We start from the raw sequence: 19013 nt of genomic DNA, 5'->3' as shown, positions 1-19013 counted from the left end.
CAAATCAGTCTATCCGAACGAAATGACTTACTAACCGCCAAACTCTGTATAAGCGGGATATCCACTGGATCCATATACTCCTCTAGAATGGGCAAGTGCCAATCCATCGTAAGGGGATTAATTAAATGATTGACCTTCAAATTAGGATGTAGAACTCTCCCCCTACCATTCGCTGGTCTTGGCTGGTGATCGGGTATCCAAGGATCCCTCCATACCGAAATGTCACGCCCCGAGCCTACTATCCACCGTGCCCCTCGTTCCACTAGTCCCTTAACGGAGAAAATACTCCTCCACGCAAAAGATGGAGAATATGGTTTAGTTGCCCGGAAAGGATGTTTTCTCCGGAAATATCTACCACGCATCACCCGAGCCATTAAAGAGTTCGGGTAATGAATCAACCTCCAATACTGCTTAGCCAACATTGCATCATTAAATTCTTCCAATGCGCAAAAACCCAAACCCCCATCACATTTGTCCTCACACATTTTATCCCAAGCTACCCAATGCAGGCTTCTAGCCTTATCATTAGACTTCCACCAGAAGTTCGATATGGCACCCGTAAGTTTGGTTGTCAACGCCTGTGGCAATTTAAAGCACGACATAACATGAGTTGGAAGAGCTAACGCCACCGACTTGATCATAATTTTTTTAACCCCTTTCGATAAGGTCTTCGCCGACCAACCGTTAACTCTCTCATCCAGGCGATCATTAACATAACTGAAAACGTTAGTCCTCGAGCCCCGAAGGTTTTCAGGTATTCCCAAATAAGAATTCATACCTCCCGCACTGGAAATTCCAATTACTGTTTTAATCCGATATCTTACATCCGGCGGAACTTTCTTGCCAAACATGATAGAAGATTTCCCTAAATTAACATCTTGTCCCGATGCCTTTCCATAATTACCTATAATATCCATTACCACTTTACACTCAGACTCCTCTGCCTTACAAAAGAATAGACTATCATCAGCAAACAATAAATGCGAGACCGACAGACAATCTCGAGCAATCAATATGCCGGTAATCTTCTTTTCACGTTCAGCCTTTTTAATATTCGCTATTAGGACCTCTGTACAGAGAATAAAAAAATAGGGAGAAAGAGGATCACCATGACGTAATCCCCTCTTCGGTAAAATGGAACCCCGAGGTTGACCATTTAAAAGTACTTGATACGATACCGAAGAAACACACCACATAATCCAAGTAATCCACCGTCTATCAAATCCTAGTTTAATCATAACCGCTTCCAGAAAATCCTATTCAACACGGTCGTACGCTTTGCTCATATCCGTTTTGAATGCCAGAAAATCTGATTTACATCGTTGATTAGTATTTAACCCATGGAACATTTCCTGGGCAACTAAAATATTATCCGTAATCAATCGCCCTGCAATAAAAGCCGATTGTGTCTCTGGAACCAGTGACGGTAAAGACCGCTTAAGCCTAAAACATAACACTTTTGAAATAATCTTATAACTCACATTACATAGACTAATCGGCCGAAATTCTGTCATACGTTGCGGCCGATCCACCTTATGGATGAGACAAATATTAGTCTCATTAAGACGAGGGTCAAAACCGCCCGTTCGGAAAATTTCTTTAACCAAGGTCACCAAATCCCCTTTTAAAGAGGACCAGAATCGTTGGAAGAATAAGGCCGTCATACCATCAGGACCTGGAGACTTCTCTAAGTGCATAGCAAATAATGCCTTCCGAACCTCCGACTCCGTAATTTCCCTAGTTAAACTTCGGTTCATACTATCCGTAATGATAGGTGAAATCTCCTGAAGTATATCTGAGGGGGGTGTATTGTATTTGTTATTTTAGGAGATTTACTGAGATTTTAATATTTTAGATTTTTGAGAGATTTGAGTGTAATTTTAGGAGATTTTGTTATTAAATTTGAGATTTTAGGATTTGGTGGGATTTGGGTTTTGAGATTTGTTGAGAGTTGATTATTGAATTTCAGGTGATTTTGATATTTAAAAAGAAGAAAAAAGCAACTGACATAATCAAATGTCGTTGATTAAATATAAATCCAGTAAGCTTCTTTCATACTTTGATTTTTTTTTTTTTGGCAAACTCATACTTTGATTAAGAAGAAAAATAAACATTGAATTTGCATTTTTTCCAATTGCTGGTGGAGTGACTGCAACACAAATTATATAGCTGCATTTTGGGAAAAATAAAGAGCTGTTACTGTTAACCAAAAAGTGAGGTTCGTAAAAAGATTAAAACCACATTCACTATGCTTAAAACCATGACTAAGCTTACTACCATGACCATTGTAGCTGCCATAATAACCTTCGAGGAGCTGTTCATCTTTTAACTCTCTGTGTGGTGATGTGTGAACCAGAACATAGAGGAGGAGGAGGAGGAGAAGAGTAGTTTAGTTGTAAGAAGCAGTTCTTGTTTTTTGGCGGGGACAAATGGTGCTATTTTCAGTGTGTGTAGTGGACCTGTTGCAGAGAGAGAAGGATTGGGTACGAGGAACAATTTTGGTGCTCTGTTTTACGAGCTTGTGAAAGTGATAAAAGCAAAAAGAAAACAAATTTACCTGGTTAATGTTAAGAAACAATTTCACCACCTCCTAGCCCAAGTCCTTCCCACATTAACTGAATCACCAAACACAATAAGCAATAAGCAATGACTAATCATAGCTTTTCAAGAAAGCATAGAGCTTTTCAATTCAGGCAAAAGGAACAAAGCAGAGACACAGGAATAGATGGATGGCTGTCCCTTGGAGGCATTCATTTATGCATCACAGGTAATATGTTCATTTATGTTCTGAAAATAGACCCATCAAGTGTTAATGCTATGTTATGTCTCATCTCGGCAATTTTTCTAACTTCAGGAACGAAGGCTATCTTTGCTGAACTAGGCCAATTTACAGCTACATCTATAAGGGTATATGAAGCAGCTAATTTGGTTCTTTAAATCATGCAGCAGAGACTTCTACAGAAACTTTTATTGCAGTTCTTTTTTGTTGCTAGAAGAATCCGTAAGCAAGTTATTATATTAACGACTTATTCTTGACCTAAGGAATTAGAAAATATGATACAGTATTAGAATCTGGTTACAGTTTTTATTATTGTTGGCTACTGAAGATGATGAAGAAACAATAACATTTTGCAATCTCATGGTTCTATGCAGTTTGCGTTTTGTTGTGTTGTTTACCCGTGTCTGGTTTTTCAATACATAGGCCAAGCTGCGTTTTTGTCAAAGAATTTTTCTGCTCTACCTTCAAGCATTTATTTTACCAAAGTATTTTTCCAGAGTAAAGAGAGTAGAGAGAAGAGAGAAAGAGAGAAAGAGAGAGAGAGTTTGCAAAAAAAAAATGTCGAAGAAGTCTTTTTTTTTTGGTAGATCGAAGAAGTTTTTTTGTTAAACAAATATTTTAAAGTTTCGCCTTTAAAACAAATATTTTAAAGTTTCACCTTTAAAGGTGGGATTTTGTAAGACATATTTTTGAACTAAAAATGTTAGAAAAGTCACCTAGAATCACATTCAATAGATTTTTTAAAAAAATTTGTGATTTTTTGAATAACAGTAGATTTGAAGTGATATTTATAAATTATTGATTGAATAACAAGAGATTGTAAATGATTTTTATAAATTTCACATTCAATAACATAGGATTTTAGATGATTTTTAAAAATCATCAATTAAATAACAGGAGATTTAAGAATATCCCAAAATCTCTTAAAATCATCAGTTCAATACACCCCCCTGAAATACCACTTACATCAGATCTTTCAAAAAGCTCCTCAAAATATTTTGAGGCAATCCTCTCCATTCCCATGGGCGTATCGTCCCATACATTGTCCGGACCAAAAAGTCCAACAATCTTATTTCGTACCCTCCTCTGCTTGGTCGATGCATGAAAATATTTTGTATTTTTGTCACCCACACGTAGCCAAAACTTCCTACTCTTCTATTGCCAATAAATTTCTTCACCCCTATAAGCCTCTTTTAGTTTTCTCTGAACGTCCCTAATTTCTTCGTGAGAGATCGAATCATCCATCTTAGCCTCCTGTAGCGCTATTTTAAGGGAAGATATAAGAGAAGGACCAGTCGTCACATTATTCTTTCTCCACCACGAAATCGAATTTCTACAATTCCTGATCTTATCCACGAAAGCCGGTATCCGAAAATTATTCGTGCGTGTCCACCCTGACTCTACCGCTCCTAGTAAACCATCCTTCCCTAACCATCGTTTATCAAAACGAAACTGCCTATTCCGTCTTGTAGCTGTTCCGTCTTAATAACAAATTAGTTGATAATAAATGCTAATATTCTCACAATAAAATCGAATTAAAATTTAAATTTATTTGTGACTAATTTACATACTAGAGAAAATTAACATAAATTAAGTTGATAATAAATGGCATATTCCTTATCTTCACGTCTTATTCTTTACTATTAATTCGTAATTGTAATTCGCAAAGATATTTTCCTTGCTCACCAATTTTTTTATGCGATTTGATATCACAACTACTATTATCATCACCTGTAAACTCTATAAATACCATGGTTATATTTCACGAAAATGCACAATCTCAATAGATCATTTAGCTTAGAAACACAAAGTCAGAAACCAACCCCTTATTTTTCCAATGGCTGCTTTATATTTGTTTATTGGTTGTTGATTTGTATTTTACATAAATCACGTCTTAATTGTTTTTGTAGGTGAGTCATTGTTTCTGATTTTTAGCAACTAACTAAATAATTTTTTCATTTCTTTCGAGATGGCCAAATCGTTAGCATTGGGGAGTGGACTTGCTTAAAGCGAACAACGATCCAACTAATACATCAATATATATATTGTCAAACACATTTCATTAAAACTAGATTCTCAAGAGAGGAATGTTAAAAATACAAGGATACATGAAAGGTAAAGATAGACTACATGAGTTTTCCAACAAGATGCACAACTTTGAGAGCCTTGCAAAGAGTTGAAGATCTTTTGATGTCTTGTAGGATTCTATGTTGAAGACAAGCTTCGAGAGATCCCCGACCAAGAGACAAAATTTTAAATATATATATATATATGTTAGATTCACTAAAAACAAATTTTTTATTATTTATTATAGTTCAAGATATCTAAATATTTGTAAAAGACAACGTAGCAACACAACTTAAATTCTGAATTTTTAAAAATGAATGAAGATACACATAGTAAATTCAAAAAATAAATTAAAATGCATATACAAATATATTTATATGTATAGCACCTTAAATTATAAAGTCAGCACTATAACAAATAAATTATATATATATATAGCACTATAAATTGTAGACTTCTACAATTCTGAAATAGTAATAACCCCTTGGGTAAACTAACTAACTATATATATATATATATATATAGTTATATAGTTAGTTTTATCAAATTGAGATTTTGCAAATACCATATATTTAGTGTGTCTTAGCAAACTAAACAAAAATAATTGAGACTTATTTTGGGTTAGTGATGTTCTTATAACAACAAAGGTTTCATTAAGCACACATTTGTTTAATCTGCGTCAAAGGCATAACAACCGATTCAAAAGAATTCAAGAGAAAACTGCAAGTCTTAGAATTATATGCGGTAACCAAAGAAACCCAATAACGCGAGCTGTAGGTTTAATGACCATATTTCTGGAACTCCCACTCGCTATTATCTGTTAAAAACCCGAGCAAGAAGAAAAAACAAAACAATGAGAAGAGAAACCCGACGAGTAAGAAGAGCTTGTATATTAGAAAAAAGAAAACATACCCAGTGGACACACTTGACGGGTCTTGAGCCATCTGCTGATACAGTGGAAGTGAAAGGCATGGTTGCAGACCCCTACAAGTCAAACAATGGCAAGTTTGTTTACCAATCCATGATACTAAACATTAAAAAAGCTAGTTCTACTATAAAGATGTGATAAACAAACTATTAGTCTCAGTTTCAGGCATGCAATGGAGAAACATATACGGCTATGAACCCAGAGAATACAAAAATGTTCTTGTCGGCTAATTTTGCACAACCAAACAATCTCACAATCACCCACAAGAAAAAGAGAGGAATACTAGTATCTTATAAGCACCAACTGATAACTACTCATGAGGAATGCAACAACAACAGAGTGAAACAACTAATAATTCAAAACACTCAAACCATCAGATTAAACAAAACAGAGAATGAGAGAAGAAGCATATATGAAAAACTAAAGAAGCAAACAAGCTAACCTAAGTCAAGCCAGAAACAAAATTTTGCCTCTCTTCTAGACTACTAGTCACTGTTATTAACAAACCTATTCAACTATACAACTACTTACATCCAGACTCAACACAAAGATACAGAGTTGGATACAACTTTGGTTTCACTAGATGCAAAACAACAACCAAATCTTGATTGAAACAGAGTCAGAATATAACTACTATACAAGAACTGAAACTTACCCCAAGCAACAGTACATTCTTCGCTGGTCGCACTAGCCTGATTAGCTTGACATTCAATACCTAAAACCCACAACAAAAACCCCTTAAGCATCAAGATGATTTACAAAACCCCAAAAGTATCTATAAATCTGAAAAGCTTACAGAGATCCATGATGTGATTCCTACAGATAGCGCAGTTGTCAACAACGATATCTGTGAAAATCAAACAAGAGCGAATCAAAAAAACGAAAGTAAAAAAGCGATGAGAAGAATTAGGGTTTGTTGATTGATATACCCCAAGCCCAAAGAGAGACGGCGCTCCACTTCTTAATTTCAAAGCGTTTCGATTTCTTTGAAGGAACGGTGCTGCTGGAGGCTTCGCCGGCGGGGATCATAGGAACGTCGGAGTCAAGGGAAGCCATTGATCTCTCTGTCACTCTTTCTCTTTCTTTGATCGGGAATTGAGAAATTTTGTACAGAAACCCTAGAATTCTGAATATTTGAGAATCGAGAGAAGGATTTATATGTTTCCAAATTTTTGATTTGGAAAAAAGGGTGAAATAGTCCCAATTTTTTCCATTTCTTTTTGGGGTTATGGGCCAATTTGATACTGTAATATCTTTCAAACTTAATTATTTTGTAACAAATTAGCAAAGTACCATTTGTTTTTTTCTGGTGTGAAAAGTATAACATTTGTTACGATAAGTTTATTGGTTACAAAAAAAAATTATTGAGAAATTCGTATTTTATACCAAAACTAAATTTTTAGTTATATTAATTTTTCAACTTATTTAAAATAAAATATCCTAACACATATTACAACACAAATAAGTTTTAGTTCCAAATTTAGCACAATATAAACCCTAAATACTAATTCTACCACTTAGAACTATAAAATAGATAATCCAAACTTATAATTTTTTAAAAATAATAATTTAAAATATTGTAATTATATCAAATGCATAATAAATACACGAGGCTCGAAACTATTATTTGGGATCCAAGATTCAATTTACAATATGCTTTGTTCTGTTTAGAAAAAAAACAGCGTTTTCAGACCCAAATCGGACCGGCCGATCGAACCGGTTAACCCGCGACCCGCTAAGTCTGACGATCTGGGTTTTGCTCAAAAACTCAAATGTTAACAAACCAGGAAAACCCGGATATACTCGGTGAAAACCGACAACCCGCCTTAATTAACCTACCCACCGGGTTTTGGCTTTCTTTTATCAAACGCTTTTGGTATTTTAATTTGAACAGATATATTAGTTTTTCACTTTTTCTGCAAAATTTGGTGAAGAACAATATTTTGGGTTTGAGTTAGGAAGAAGAGGAAAGGGAAGCAACGCGTGAGAGAGTTTATTAGTTTTTTTTTCTGTTGGGTTAGACAATTAATAGAAGAGATAACAAACCATCCCTATGTAGATTAATAATTGTATATAGAACATATATTTTTACTAACCTGCTATAGTTTATAGTGATGAAGTGATCTACGGGAGAAGTGATGATTATTACTACTTATATAAGAACTATAACACTCAGTGAAGAAAATAATGAAGTCGTCGACTTTCTGTTTCTATCTATGTCATGTTAAAATTTATATGAATTGTTTATAATTTTTTTTGCATTTTTATGTTTAGTTTATTTTCTTTGTATTTAATTTTCTACAAAATACTATAATTCATATAGTAACAATTGACCATTACTTATTGAGTTGTTTATACATATACATAATATAAAAACTTTGGAAAATTAATTAAATATTTAAATTTAAATCAATGCATGGAGGTCTACAAGTCCAATATAAAAAATTTGACACACTTCCAAAGAAAGAATAATTGATTCTCTAAATTTTTACCATTCCAATAAAAAAAGTCAGAATTTTTAGATACCACTCCCATCAAACATTTATTTTTCGGGTTATAAAAAACATTTATAAAATAAATCGTATCCAAAGCTTATATACACTTACCACTCATCTTTCATCTTCGTTCTTCTATTCAAGTAATAGAACAAAAAAATTATAAACATGGTTGCATACATAGAGGAATTGAATCAGATAGGAGAGATTGAGTTTTTATTAAATTATATTTATGTCATTTGTTTTTTTCATTTTTGATGTAGGGTAAAAGAATCAACGCTAAAATCCGAGCTCGAGATTACTTCGATCAATTCAGAGACATATTGGGACAAGGACAGTGGTTTCTTTTTTATAGGTTAAAAGTTAGGGAAAGCCAGCAAGCGTCAAAGAACTCCAATAATCCATTCGAAATATTGATTACACGCAAAACACGGATCAGCCCAATACCTCCCAAGGCTTCAGGCAAATTTTTTTCATTTAACAGATGCAACAAAGTTTCAAAATGCTACACCAGATGAGAGAAACTGTTGTGATGGTAAATTAATAAACCCTATAATGCTTTACAATTTTAAAATTTTTGAGAGTTTGTTGTTTAATTTTCACCATATAGTTTTTTTTTGTAGATTTTTGTGGAATGGTGGTAAGAGTAGGAGAACGTCGTTTTATTAGTTTTCTTGATTATGAAGGTGGATATAATGGTCAGAAAAATGTTCTTCCTTTTACTGTTATTGACATCGAGCAAGTAATTTTACTTATCTTAAAAATTACTTATAATTAGTCTTTTATTTCGCTACTTTAAAAAACATCATTGGATCATAAATATATGTATTTATTTCCTCATTTTTTCCTGTTAAGTGGCAAGGAGATTGAGTGTATTGCAGTAGGTGAAACCTGTTTGGAATTTATTTATAAATGGGAAAGAATAGTTGCGAACCCTACCTATGGAAGTGAACCAATAATGTGTATGCTAATGTTTTGGAGAAGCTCTTTGTTTGAAGGTATTATCCTCTTGTTCAAAGTTTATTATAAAAAACCAGACAAAAAATGTTTAAATATAATATCTAACCTTACTTTTCATTGTTTAGGTGCTCATTGTCTAATGTCTCAAATGAGATGTTCATATATTTTTCTTGGTGACGAAGTCGATGAATTTACTAGAGATCCTGCACTGTAAGTTCATAGTATGTTGATTGAATAATTTTAATATCAATTTCATATGTGATTTAATTTATACATTAGTTTTCCTTTTTTTCAGAGTTTGTTTTTATGAGACATCAGATGATGAGGATTATGAGGGGACAGAAGAAGAAGAGATTGATTCAACTTAGTAGTTGTACTGGCCAAATATGCTACCTTTAATTTTATTTTGTAATCTTACATTTCCTTTTTATTAGTATGTTCAATAAGTTGTTGTAATTCTGAACCTTTAATTGCGGAGAATAATGTACTGTATCATCCATACTATTAGTGTTTTCATAAATTATCTCTATTTGAATTACAATTTTATCGATGTTTAATTTAGTTTATGGTTAAAGGCTTAGGTCTAATGTTAACATGTAAATTTCATAAGTTCTACTTATCAATGTTTATAATCTAACATATTAATAATAAGAAAATATTTTGTATATATTCTCAAGTATATTTTTTATCCAAATATATTCCTTCCAAAAATAAATTCTTCAGATTATATTATCTTTATAACAGATAGCGCATAAAAAGCTACTTATTAAAATCATGAACTAGGTCTTTTCCCTTCTATCTTTTGTTTTGTCGTTGACGATGAAGAAGAGAAAAGATGTCGACGAAAATCGTGTTCAAGGCAAACCAGGAGAACAAAAAATTCGTAAACTCTATATGGGGAATCAAGTCCAAAGTCCAGTTATTGTTTCAAATACGCCACAATCTTCAGTCAGTATTAATTCTGTTTTTCGGTAGAGTTCTAAATGATATTTCTAATTGGCCATCTTCTCACCAACTTTCGTCTCCAAATACAAGTAACACAATTTCTGGTATTCTTCACTTTATTTTGTAAACAACTTTTTCTTTTAATCTAAATATAATTCTATTAATTTGCAGAAACTAATAACTTTGTTTTTTTTTTTTAATTTTGTCAATTAGGTGTTGACTATAGTACACCATCTTCTACCTTTGAAAACCAAGGCATATTGTACAAGGAAAACCGGTCCCATATTTTTAATCGTAATTAGGTTAAATAAGTTTACAAGAACATGTTTATTATTAGTCATCTTATTAGTCTGGTGATATTATTAGTCTTTTTATTAATTTACAAGAAGTAATTTTATAACTTCTTTATATCAAGAAATAAGGCCACTCTCGAAAAAAGTCCATCAAACCAAATTTTTAAACCCACATTTAGTCACTCATATAATGAAAGAGCTACAAGTTCAACAAAAAGAAAATGAGCAACATTGACTCTATCAGGTATATTAATCTAACATATATCTCTAACTATTTTTATTATCTTAATTTTTACAATAATTTTATATTAACTTTATAAATTGTAGACCAAGTGCAGCCAAATTACTCGAGTAATCGTGGAAAGAATACAATATTCAATCCTACACCTACAAATTGTACTAATGTAACAGAAAAAATATCACACACTCAACTCAGGATGAGTTTAGTACATATATGAAACGACCGACCTTTTTTAAAAAAAATAATAAATAATAAATATAGTATAATAAAATAAAATACAACTAGTGGTCCCATACCCACTAGCCACCTAACCACAAACACATTCAACAGCGGAAATAACCAACCAATATTCAATAATAATCCAATAATAAAATATAACCATATTCCAACATAATCAATATCCAAAACAACAGGAATCATAGAACCAGCAACCTAGCAATGTTCTAATGACCCAACTCTAGCAACCTAGCAATGTTCTAATGACCCAACTCTAGCAACCTAGCAATACCAGACAACAGAAAACCGAGTCCCTAGAACATCCTCCTCTTCATTGCCTTGATTCCACGATCATACTTTGCCTTTACCTGCACCACAAACACATATTGCAATGCATGAGTATTTTATAAACACCCAGTAAGGCAATCCTCCCATCTACTGGGCTATACACACAAGTAATAGAGTATCAATAACCAACACACAACAATCAACAAACGACAAATAACAAACCAGGACTCAGCATCGACCGACGCCACACATGCATCGATCGATGCCAAATGGGGAAGCATCGATCGACGCAGAAGCTGCATCGACTGATACCCAATCTGCATCGACAGACGCATGCTCCACGTAACACGAAAACCCTAAAGTTTACGCGCCGTCCTCGCACTTGCATCGACCGACGCAAGATATGCATCGATCGACGCAACATCGAGCACCGTAAATTCCCCGAAGCTTCCCGCCGGATCTTCGTTCATACAACCACAAAACTCGATCCCAAGCCACAAGAAAGCTTCTTAACGTCCACCGGATCTTCGCACTTGCAACGAACTAACAAGCCTAACATCACACAACAAGCAGATTAAAGAATCCTCTAGCTTAGATAAGCCATGGTCATGCATTTACCTTTGCCAAGACGAATCTGAACCTCAAACAAACAAGAACAAGCCTCTAGGAAGCTCTTACAACGATCCCAGCTACAGATCTCACCAAGAAACGCCACAAATCTCGAGAAATCACCAAGAACACCAAGAACACTTTTCTTTCTCTTTCGTTTCTCTCAAAAACGGCCAACCACGCCTAATGAGACAAAACACGATCTTAAGGGTTTCCTTTACCCAAAACGTAGCGTTTGAGTTAAGTCAAAACGCAGAGAATGGAGCCAGCATCGACCGATGCTCCTACTGCATCGATCGATGCACACCCTAAACCGGGATTCCGGTTTGCGGGTGTTACAATTCTCCCCCACCAAACTAGATTTGTCCTCGAATCTCAAACAACCATCAGCCAAGGACTCCCGTGCAACCGTCTCCACGGCCCGCACTCCTCCGACTGATCTACAGAAGGTCACCTCTAGGCGATAGACTCACGCTCCAGGCGTCATTTGCTCTCGACTTTTTGGACTTTCCTTTACTCATAGGCCTAAACCTTGAGTTTTTATTGGCTCCTCATCATACCTAAGTCTGCATGCCATAATGTTGGCTCCTCATCGGGCCTAGACCCGCATGCCATAATATATAAGGAAAATCCATCTCGTCTCTCGGGTTGCCACCCTACAGCGCGCCCCCGGATCGTCATCCGAAGTCGATATACCAACCATATTCCCAAGTCACAAAGTCTCTGAATATGGCAGTACTAGGAGAACCTAAGTCCCCCAAGAGTCGCGAGCAAACGATTCTGAACACGTCTGAGTCCTATCCCTATCCAGGTTTCCTTCCCGTGGCTCGCGTAAAACATCTCAATGTTCTACCAACCACATATCCCCTCACTGGAATACCACATGACCACACAAGGATCATATACATGCCACAAGGGCCACCACAAAGGCCGAACATATGTCCTAAAGAAGACCGCCACCAAGGCCAAACAAATGTCCTAAAGAGGACCGCCACCAAGGCCAAACAAACGTCCTAAAGAGGACCATCACAAAGACACTCTGGCGAAAAAGCCCGTCACAAAGACCATCTGTCCCGAAGGACCGTCACAAAGACCATCTGTCCCGAAGGACCGTCACAAAGACACTCTGGCTAAACAGCCTGCCACAAAGGCCAACAAATGTCTTAAAGAGGACCGCCACTAAGGCCAAACAAATGTCCTAAAGAGGACCGCCACCAAGGCTAAACAAATGTCCTAAAGAGGACCGTCACAAAGACACTCTCTGGCTAAAAAGCCCGTCACAAAGACCACACAATGTCTAAAAAGACCGCCGCACAAGGCACACTGACTCAAAAGTTCGCCACTAAGGCCACACACAAGCCACTCCAAGGCTCTGCACCGCTAAAATGGACAAATTCTAACTGATAACTACTCATGAGGAATGCAACAACAACAGAGTGAAACAACTAATAATTCAAAACACTCAAACCATCAGATTAAACAAAACAGAGAATGAGAGAAGAAGCATATATGAAAAACTAAAGAAGCAAACAAGCTAACCTAAGTCAAGCCAGAAACAAAATTTTGCCTCTCTTCTAGACTACTAGTCACTGTTATTAACAAACCTATTCAACTATACAACTACTTACATCCAGACTCAACACAAAGATACAGAGTTGGATACAACTTTTGTTTCACTAGATGCAAAACAACAACCAAATCTTGATTGAAACAGAGTCAGAATATAACTAATATACAAGAACTGAAACTTACCCCAAGCAAAAGTACATTCTTCGCTGGTCGCACTAGCCTGATTAGCTTGACATTCAATACCTAAAACCCACAACAAAAACCCCTTAAGCATCAAGATGATTTACAAAACCCCAAAAGTATCTATAAATCTGAAAAGCTTACAGAGATCCATGATGTGATTCCTACAGATAGCGCAGTTGTCAACAACGATATCTGTGAAAATCAAACAAGAGCGAATCAAAAAAACGAAAGTAAAAAAGCGATGAGAAGAATTAGGGTTTGTTGATTGATATACCCCAAGCCCAAAGAGAAACGGCGCTCCACTTCTTAATTTCAAAGCGTTTCGATTTCTTTGAAGGAACGGTGCTGCTGGAGGCTTCGCCGGCGGGGATCATAGGAACGTCGGAGTCAAGGGAAGCCATTGATCTCTCTGTCACTCTTTCTCTTTCTTTGATCGGGAATTGAGAAATTTTGTACAGAAACCCTAGAATTCTGAATATTTGAGAATCGAGAGAAGGATTTATATGTTTCCAAATTTTTGATTTGGAAAAAAGGGTGAAATAGTCCCAATTTTTTCCATTTCTTTTTGGGGTTATGGGCCAATTTGATACTGTAATATCTTTCAAACTTAATTATTTTGTAACAAATTAGCAAAGTACCATTTGTTTTTTTTTGGTGTGAAAAGTATAACATTTGTTACGATAAGTTTATTGGTTACAAAAAAAAATTATTGAGAAATTCGTATTTTATACCAAAATTAAATTTTTAGTTATATTAATTTTTCAACTTATTTAAAATAAGATATCCTAACACATATTACAACACAAATAAGTTTTAGTTCCAAATTTAGCACAATATAAACCCTAAATACTAATTCTACCACTTAGAACTATAAAATAGATAATCCAAACTTATAATTTTTTAAAAATAATAATTTAAAATATTGTAATTATATCAAATGCATAATAAATACACGAGGCTCGAAACTATTATTTGGGATCCAAGATTCAATTTACAATATGCTTTGTTCTGTCTAGAAAAAAAACAGCGTTTTCAGACCCAAATCGGACCGGCCGATCGAACCGGTTAACCCGCGACCCGCTAAGTCTGACGATCTGGGTTTTGCTCAAAAACTCAAATGTTAACAAACCAGGAAAACCCGGATATACTCGGTGAAAACCGACAACCCGCCTTAATTAACCTACCCACCGGGTTTTGGCTTTCTTTTATCAAACGCTTTTGGTATTTTAATTTGAACAGATATATTAGTTTTTCACTTTTTCTGCAAAATTTGGTGAAGAACAATATTTTGGGTTTGAGTTAGGAAGAAGAGGAAAGGGAAGCAACGCGTGAGAGAGTTTATTAGTTTTTTTTTCTGTTGGGTTAGACAATTAATAGAAGAGATAACAAACCATCCCTATGTAGATTAATAATTGTATATAGAACATATATTTTTACTAACCTGCTATAGTTTATAGTGATGAAGTGATCTACGGGAGAAGTGATGATTATTACTACTTATATAAGAACTATAACACTCAGTGAAGAAAATAATGAAGTCGTCGACTTTCTGTTTCTATCTATGTCATGTTAAAATTTATATGAATTGTTTATAATTTTTTTTGCATTTTTATGTTTTGTTTATTTTCTTTGTATTTAATTTTCTACAAAATACTATAATTCATATAGTAACAATTGACCATTACTTATTGAGTTGTTTATACATATACATAATATAAAAACTTTGGAAAATTAATTAAATATTTAAATTTAAATCAATGCATGGAGGTCTACAAGTCCAATATAAAAAATTTGACACACTTCCAAAGAAAGAATAATTGATTCTCTAAATTTTTACCATTCCAATAAAAAAAGTCAGAATTTTTAGATACCACTCCCATCAAACATTTATTTTTCGGGTTATAAAAAACATTTATAAAATAAATCGTATCCAAAGCTTATATACCCTTACCACTCATCTTTCATCTTCGTTCTTCTATTCAAGTAATAGAACAAAAAAATTATAAACATGGTTGCATACATAGAGGAATTGAATCAGACAGGAGAGATTGAGTTTTTATTAAGTTATATTTATATCATTTGTTTTTTTTCATTTTTGATGTAGGGTAAAAGAATCAACGCTAAAATCCGAGCTCGAGATTACTTCGATCAATTCAGAGACATATTGGGACAAGGACAGTGATTTCTTTTTTATAGGTTAAAAGTTAGGGAAAGCCAGCAAGCATCAAAGAACTCCAATAATCCATTCGAAATATTGATTACACGCAAAACACGGATCAGCCCAATACCTCCCAGGGCTTCAGACAAATTTTTTTCATTTAACAGATGCAACAAAGTTTCAAAATGCTACACCAGATGAGAGAAACTGTTGTGCTGGTAAATTAATAAACCCTATAATACTTTACAATTTTAAAATTTTTGAGAGTTTGTTGTTTAATTTTCACCATATAGTTCTGATTTACTTTTTCCTTTTTTTTTTATAGATTTTTGTGGAATGGTGGTAAGAGTAGGAGAACGTCGTTTTATTAGTTTTCTTGATTATGAAGGTGGATATAATGGTCAGAAAAATGTTCTTCCTTTTACTGTTATTGACATCGAGCAAGTAATTTTACTTATCTTAAAAATTACTTATAATTAGTCTTTTATTTTGCTACTTTAAAAAACATCATTGGATCATAAATATATGTATTTATTTTCTCATTTTTTCCTGTTAAGTGGCAAGGAGATTGAATGTATTGCAGTAGGTGAAACCTGTTTGGAATTTATTTATAAATGGGAAAGAATAGTTGCGAACCCTACCTATGGAAGTGAACCAATAATGTGTATGCTAATGTTTTGGAGAAGCTCTTTGTTTGAAGGTATTATCCTCTTGTTCAAAGTTTATTATAAAAAAACAGACAAAAAATGTTTAAATATAATATCTAACCTTACTTTTCATTGTTTAGGTGCTCATTGTCTAATGTCTCAAATGAGATGTTCAGATATTTTTCTTGGTGACGAAGTCGATGAATTTACTAGAGATCCTGCACTGTAAGTTCATAGTATGTTGATTGAATAATTTTAATATCAATTTCATATGTGATTTAATTTATACATTAGTTTTCCTTTTTTCAGAGTTTGTTTTTATGAGACATCAGATGATGAGGATTATGAGGGGACAGAAGAAGAAGAGATTGATTCAACTTAGTAGTTGTACTGGCCAAATATGCTACCTTTAATTTTATTTTGTAATCTTACATTTCCTTTTTATTAGTATGTTCAATAAGTTGTTGTAATTCTGAACCTTTAATTGCGAGAATAATGTACTGTATCATCCATACTATTAGTGTTTTCATAAATTATCTCTATTTGAATTACAATTTTATCGATGTTTAATTTAGTTTATGGTTAAAGGCTTAGGTCTAATGTTAACATGTAAATTTCATAAGTTCTACTTATCAATGTTTATAATCTAACATATTAATAATAAGAAAATATTTTGTATATATTCTCAAGTATATTTTTTATCCAAATATATTCCTTCCAAAAATCAATTCTTCAGATTATATTATCTTTATAACAGATAGCGCATAAAAAGCTACTTATTAAAATCATGAACTAGGTCTTTTCCCTTCTATCTTTTGTTTTGTCGTTGACGATGAAGAAGAGAAAAGATGTCGACGAAAATCGTGTTCAAGGCAAAATAGGAGAACAAAAAATCCGTAAACTCTATATGGGGAATCAAGTCCAAAGTCCAGTTATTGTTTCAAATACGCCACAATCTTCAGTCAGTATTAATTCTGTTTTTCGGTAGAGTTCTAAATGATATTTCTAATCGGCCATCTTCTCACCAACTTTCGTCTCCAAATACAAGTAACACAATTTCTGGTATTCTTCACTTTATTTTGTAAACAACTTTTTCTTTTAATCTAAATATAATTCTATTAATTTGCAGAAACTAATAACTTTGTTTTTTTTTTTTTAATTTTGTCAATTAGGTGTTGACTATAGTACACCATCTTCTACCTTTGAAAACCAAGGCATATTGTACAAGGAAAACCGGTCCCATATTTTTAATGGTAATTAGGTTAAATAAGTTTACAAGAACATGTTTATTATTAGTCATCTTATTAGTCTGGTGATATTATTAGTCTTTTTATTAATTTACAAGAAGTAATTTTATAACTTCTTTATATCAGGAAATAAGGCCACTCTCGAAAAAAGTCCATCAAACCAAATTTTTAAACCCACATTTAGTCACTCATATAATGAAAGAGCTACAAGTTCAACAAAAAGAAAATGAGCAACATTGACTCTATCAGGTATATTAATCTAACATATATCTCTAACTATTTTTATTATCTTAATTTTTACAATAATTTTATATTAACTTTATAAATTGTAGACCAAGTGCAGCCAAATTACTCGAGTAATCGTGGAAAGAATACAATATTCAATCCTACACCTACAAATTGTACTAATGTAACAGAAAAAATATCACACACTCAACTCAGGATGAGTTCAGTACATATATGAAACGACCGACCTTTTTTAAAAAAATAATAAATAATAAATATAGTATAATAAAATAAACTACAACTAGTAGTCCCATACCCACTAGCCACCTAACCACAAACACATTCAACAGCGGAAATAACCAACCAATATTCAATAATAATCCAATAATAAAATATAACCATATTCCAACATAATCAATATCCAAAACAACAGGAATCATAGAACCAGCAACCTAGCAATGTTCTAATGACCCAACTCTATCAACCTAGCAATGCCAGACAACATAAAACCGAGTCCCTAGAACATCCTCCTCTTCATTGCCTTGATTCCACGATCATACTTTGCCTTTACCTGCACCATAAACACATATTGCAATGCATGAGTATTTTATAAACACTCAGTAAGGCAATCCTCCCATCTACTGGGCTATACACACAAGCAATAGAGTATCAATAACCAACACACAACAATCAACAAACGACAAATAACAAACCAGGACTCAGCATCGACCGACGCCACACATGCATCGATCGATGCCAAATGGGGAAGCATCGATCGACGCAGAAGCTGCATCGATCGATACCCAATCTGCATCGACCGACGCATGCTCCACGTAACACGAAAACCCTAAAGTTTACGCGCCGTCCTCGCACTTGCATCGACCGACGCAAGATATGCATCGATCGACGCAACGTCGAGCACCGTGAATTCCCCGAAGCTTCCCGCCGGATCTTCGTTCCTACAACCACAAAACTCGATCCCAAGCCACAAGAAAGCTTCCTAACGTCCACCGGATCTTCGCACTTGCAACGAACTAACAAGCCTAACATCACACAATAAGCAGATTAAAGAATCCTCTAGCTTAGATAAGCCATGGTCATGCATTTACCTTTGCCAAGACGAATCTGAACCTCAAACAAACAAGAACAAGCCTCTAGGAAGC

At 34.2% G+C, this 19013-nt stretch overlaps 2 protein-coding genes and 1 long non-coding RNA gene across 3 annotated transcripts; all 3 read right to left on the bottom strand.

The window, feature by feature from the left end:
* Positions 1 to 2004: 2004 nt before the first annotated feature.
* Positions 2005 to 3447, bottom strand: LOC147938241 (uncharacterized). Its single transcript, XR_015567374.1, has 4 exons — positions 3178 to 3447; positions 2558 to 2615; positions 2278 to 2459; positions 2005 to 2169 (listed from the first exon to the last, which is right to left on the bottom strand). It is a non-coding gene; the product is annotated as an uncharacterized LOC147938241 (long non-coding RNA).
* A 1952-nt stretch (positions 3448 to 5399) lies between these two features.
* LOC104710838 (RING-box protein 1a) lies at positions 5400 to 7026 on the bottom strand. The gene is made up of 5 exons (XM_010427497.3): positions 6704 to 7026; positions 6571 to 6621; positions 6430 to 6489; positions 5759 to 5830; positions 5400 to 5663 (listed from the first exon to the last, which is right to left on the bottom strand). Exons 1-5 carry the CDS (start codon positions 6828 to 6830, stop codon positions 5626 to 5628), a joined length of 348 nt encoding a protein of 115 aa, XP_010425799.1. The 5' UTR covers positions 6831 to 7026; the 3' UTR covers positions 5400 to 5625.
* A 6415-nt stretch (positions 7027 to 13441) lies between these two features.
* LOC147938240 (RING-box protein 1a-like) lies at positions 13442 to 14149 on the bottom strand. Its single transcript, XM_087465541.1, has 4 exons — positions 13848 to 14149; positions 13715 to 13765; positions 13574 to 13633; positions 13442 to 13497 (listed from the first exon to the last, which is right to left on the bottom strand). Exons 1-4 carry the CDS (start codon positions 13972 to 13974, stop codon positions 13442 to 13444), a joined length of 294 nt encoding a protein of 97 aa, XP_087321667.1. The 5' UTR covers positions 13975 to 14149.
* Between the last annotated feature and the right edge of the window lie 4864 nt (positions 14150 to 19013).

Source organism: Camelina sativa, chromosome 9 (genome assembly GCF_030686135.1).
Source record: "Camelina sativa cultivar CO46 ecotype springtype chromosome 9, ASM3068613v1".
NCBI classification, from domain to species: Eukaryota; Viridiplantae; Streptophyta; class Magnoliopsida; order Brassicales; family Brassicaceae; genus Camelina; species Camelina sativa.
This window is presented reverse-complemented; position numbering and strand designations above follow the sequence as displayed.

Excerpts from the sequence above, each read along its gene's own strand:
- LOC147938240 (XM_087465541.1), bottom strand. The coding sequence starts at position 13,974 with ATGGCTTCCCTTGACTCCGACGTTCCTATGATCCCCGCCGGCGAAGCC. Across the intron at positions 13,634-13,714 it reads GAATCACATCATGGATCTCT|GTATTGAATGTCAAGCTAAT; the intron begins GTAAGCTTTTCA and ends TGTGGGTTTTAG. Across the intron at positions 13,498-13,573 it reads AGAATGTACTTTTGCTTGGG|TGAAACAAAAGTTGTATCCA; the intron begins GTAAGTTTCAGT and ends TTTTGCATCTAG.
- LOC104710838 (XM_010427497.3), bottom strand. The coding sequence starts at position 6,830 with ATGGCTTCCCTTGACTCCGACGTTCCTATGATCCCCGCCGGCGAAGCC. Across the intron at positions 6,622-6,703 it reads CGTCTCTCTTTGGGCTTGGG|ATATCGTTGTTGACAACTGC; the intron begins GTATATCAATCA and ends TGATTTTCACAG. Across the intron at positions 6,490-6,570 it reads GAATCACATCATGGATCTCT|GTATTGAATGTCAAGCTAAT; the intron begins GTAAGCTTTTCA and ends TGTGGGTTTTAG.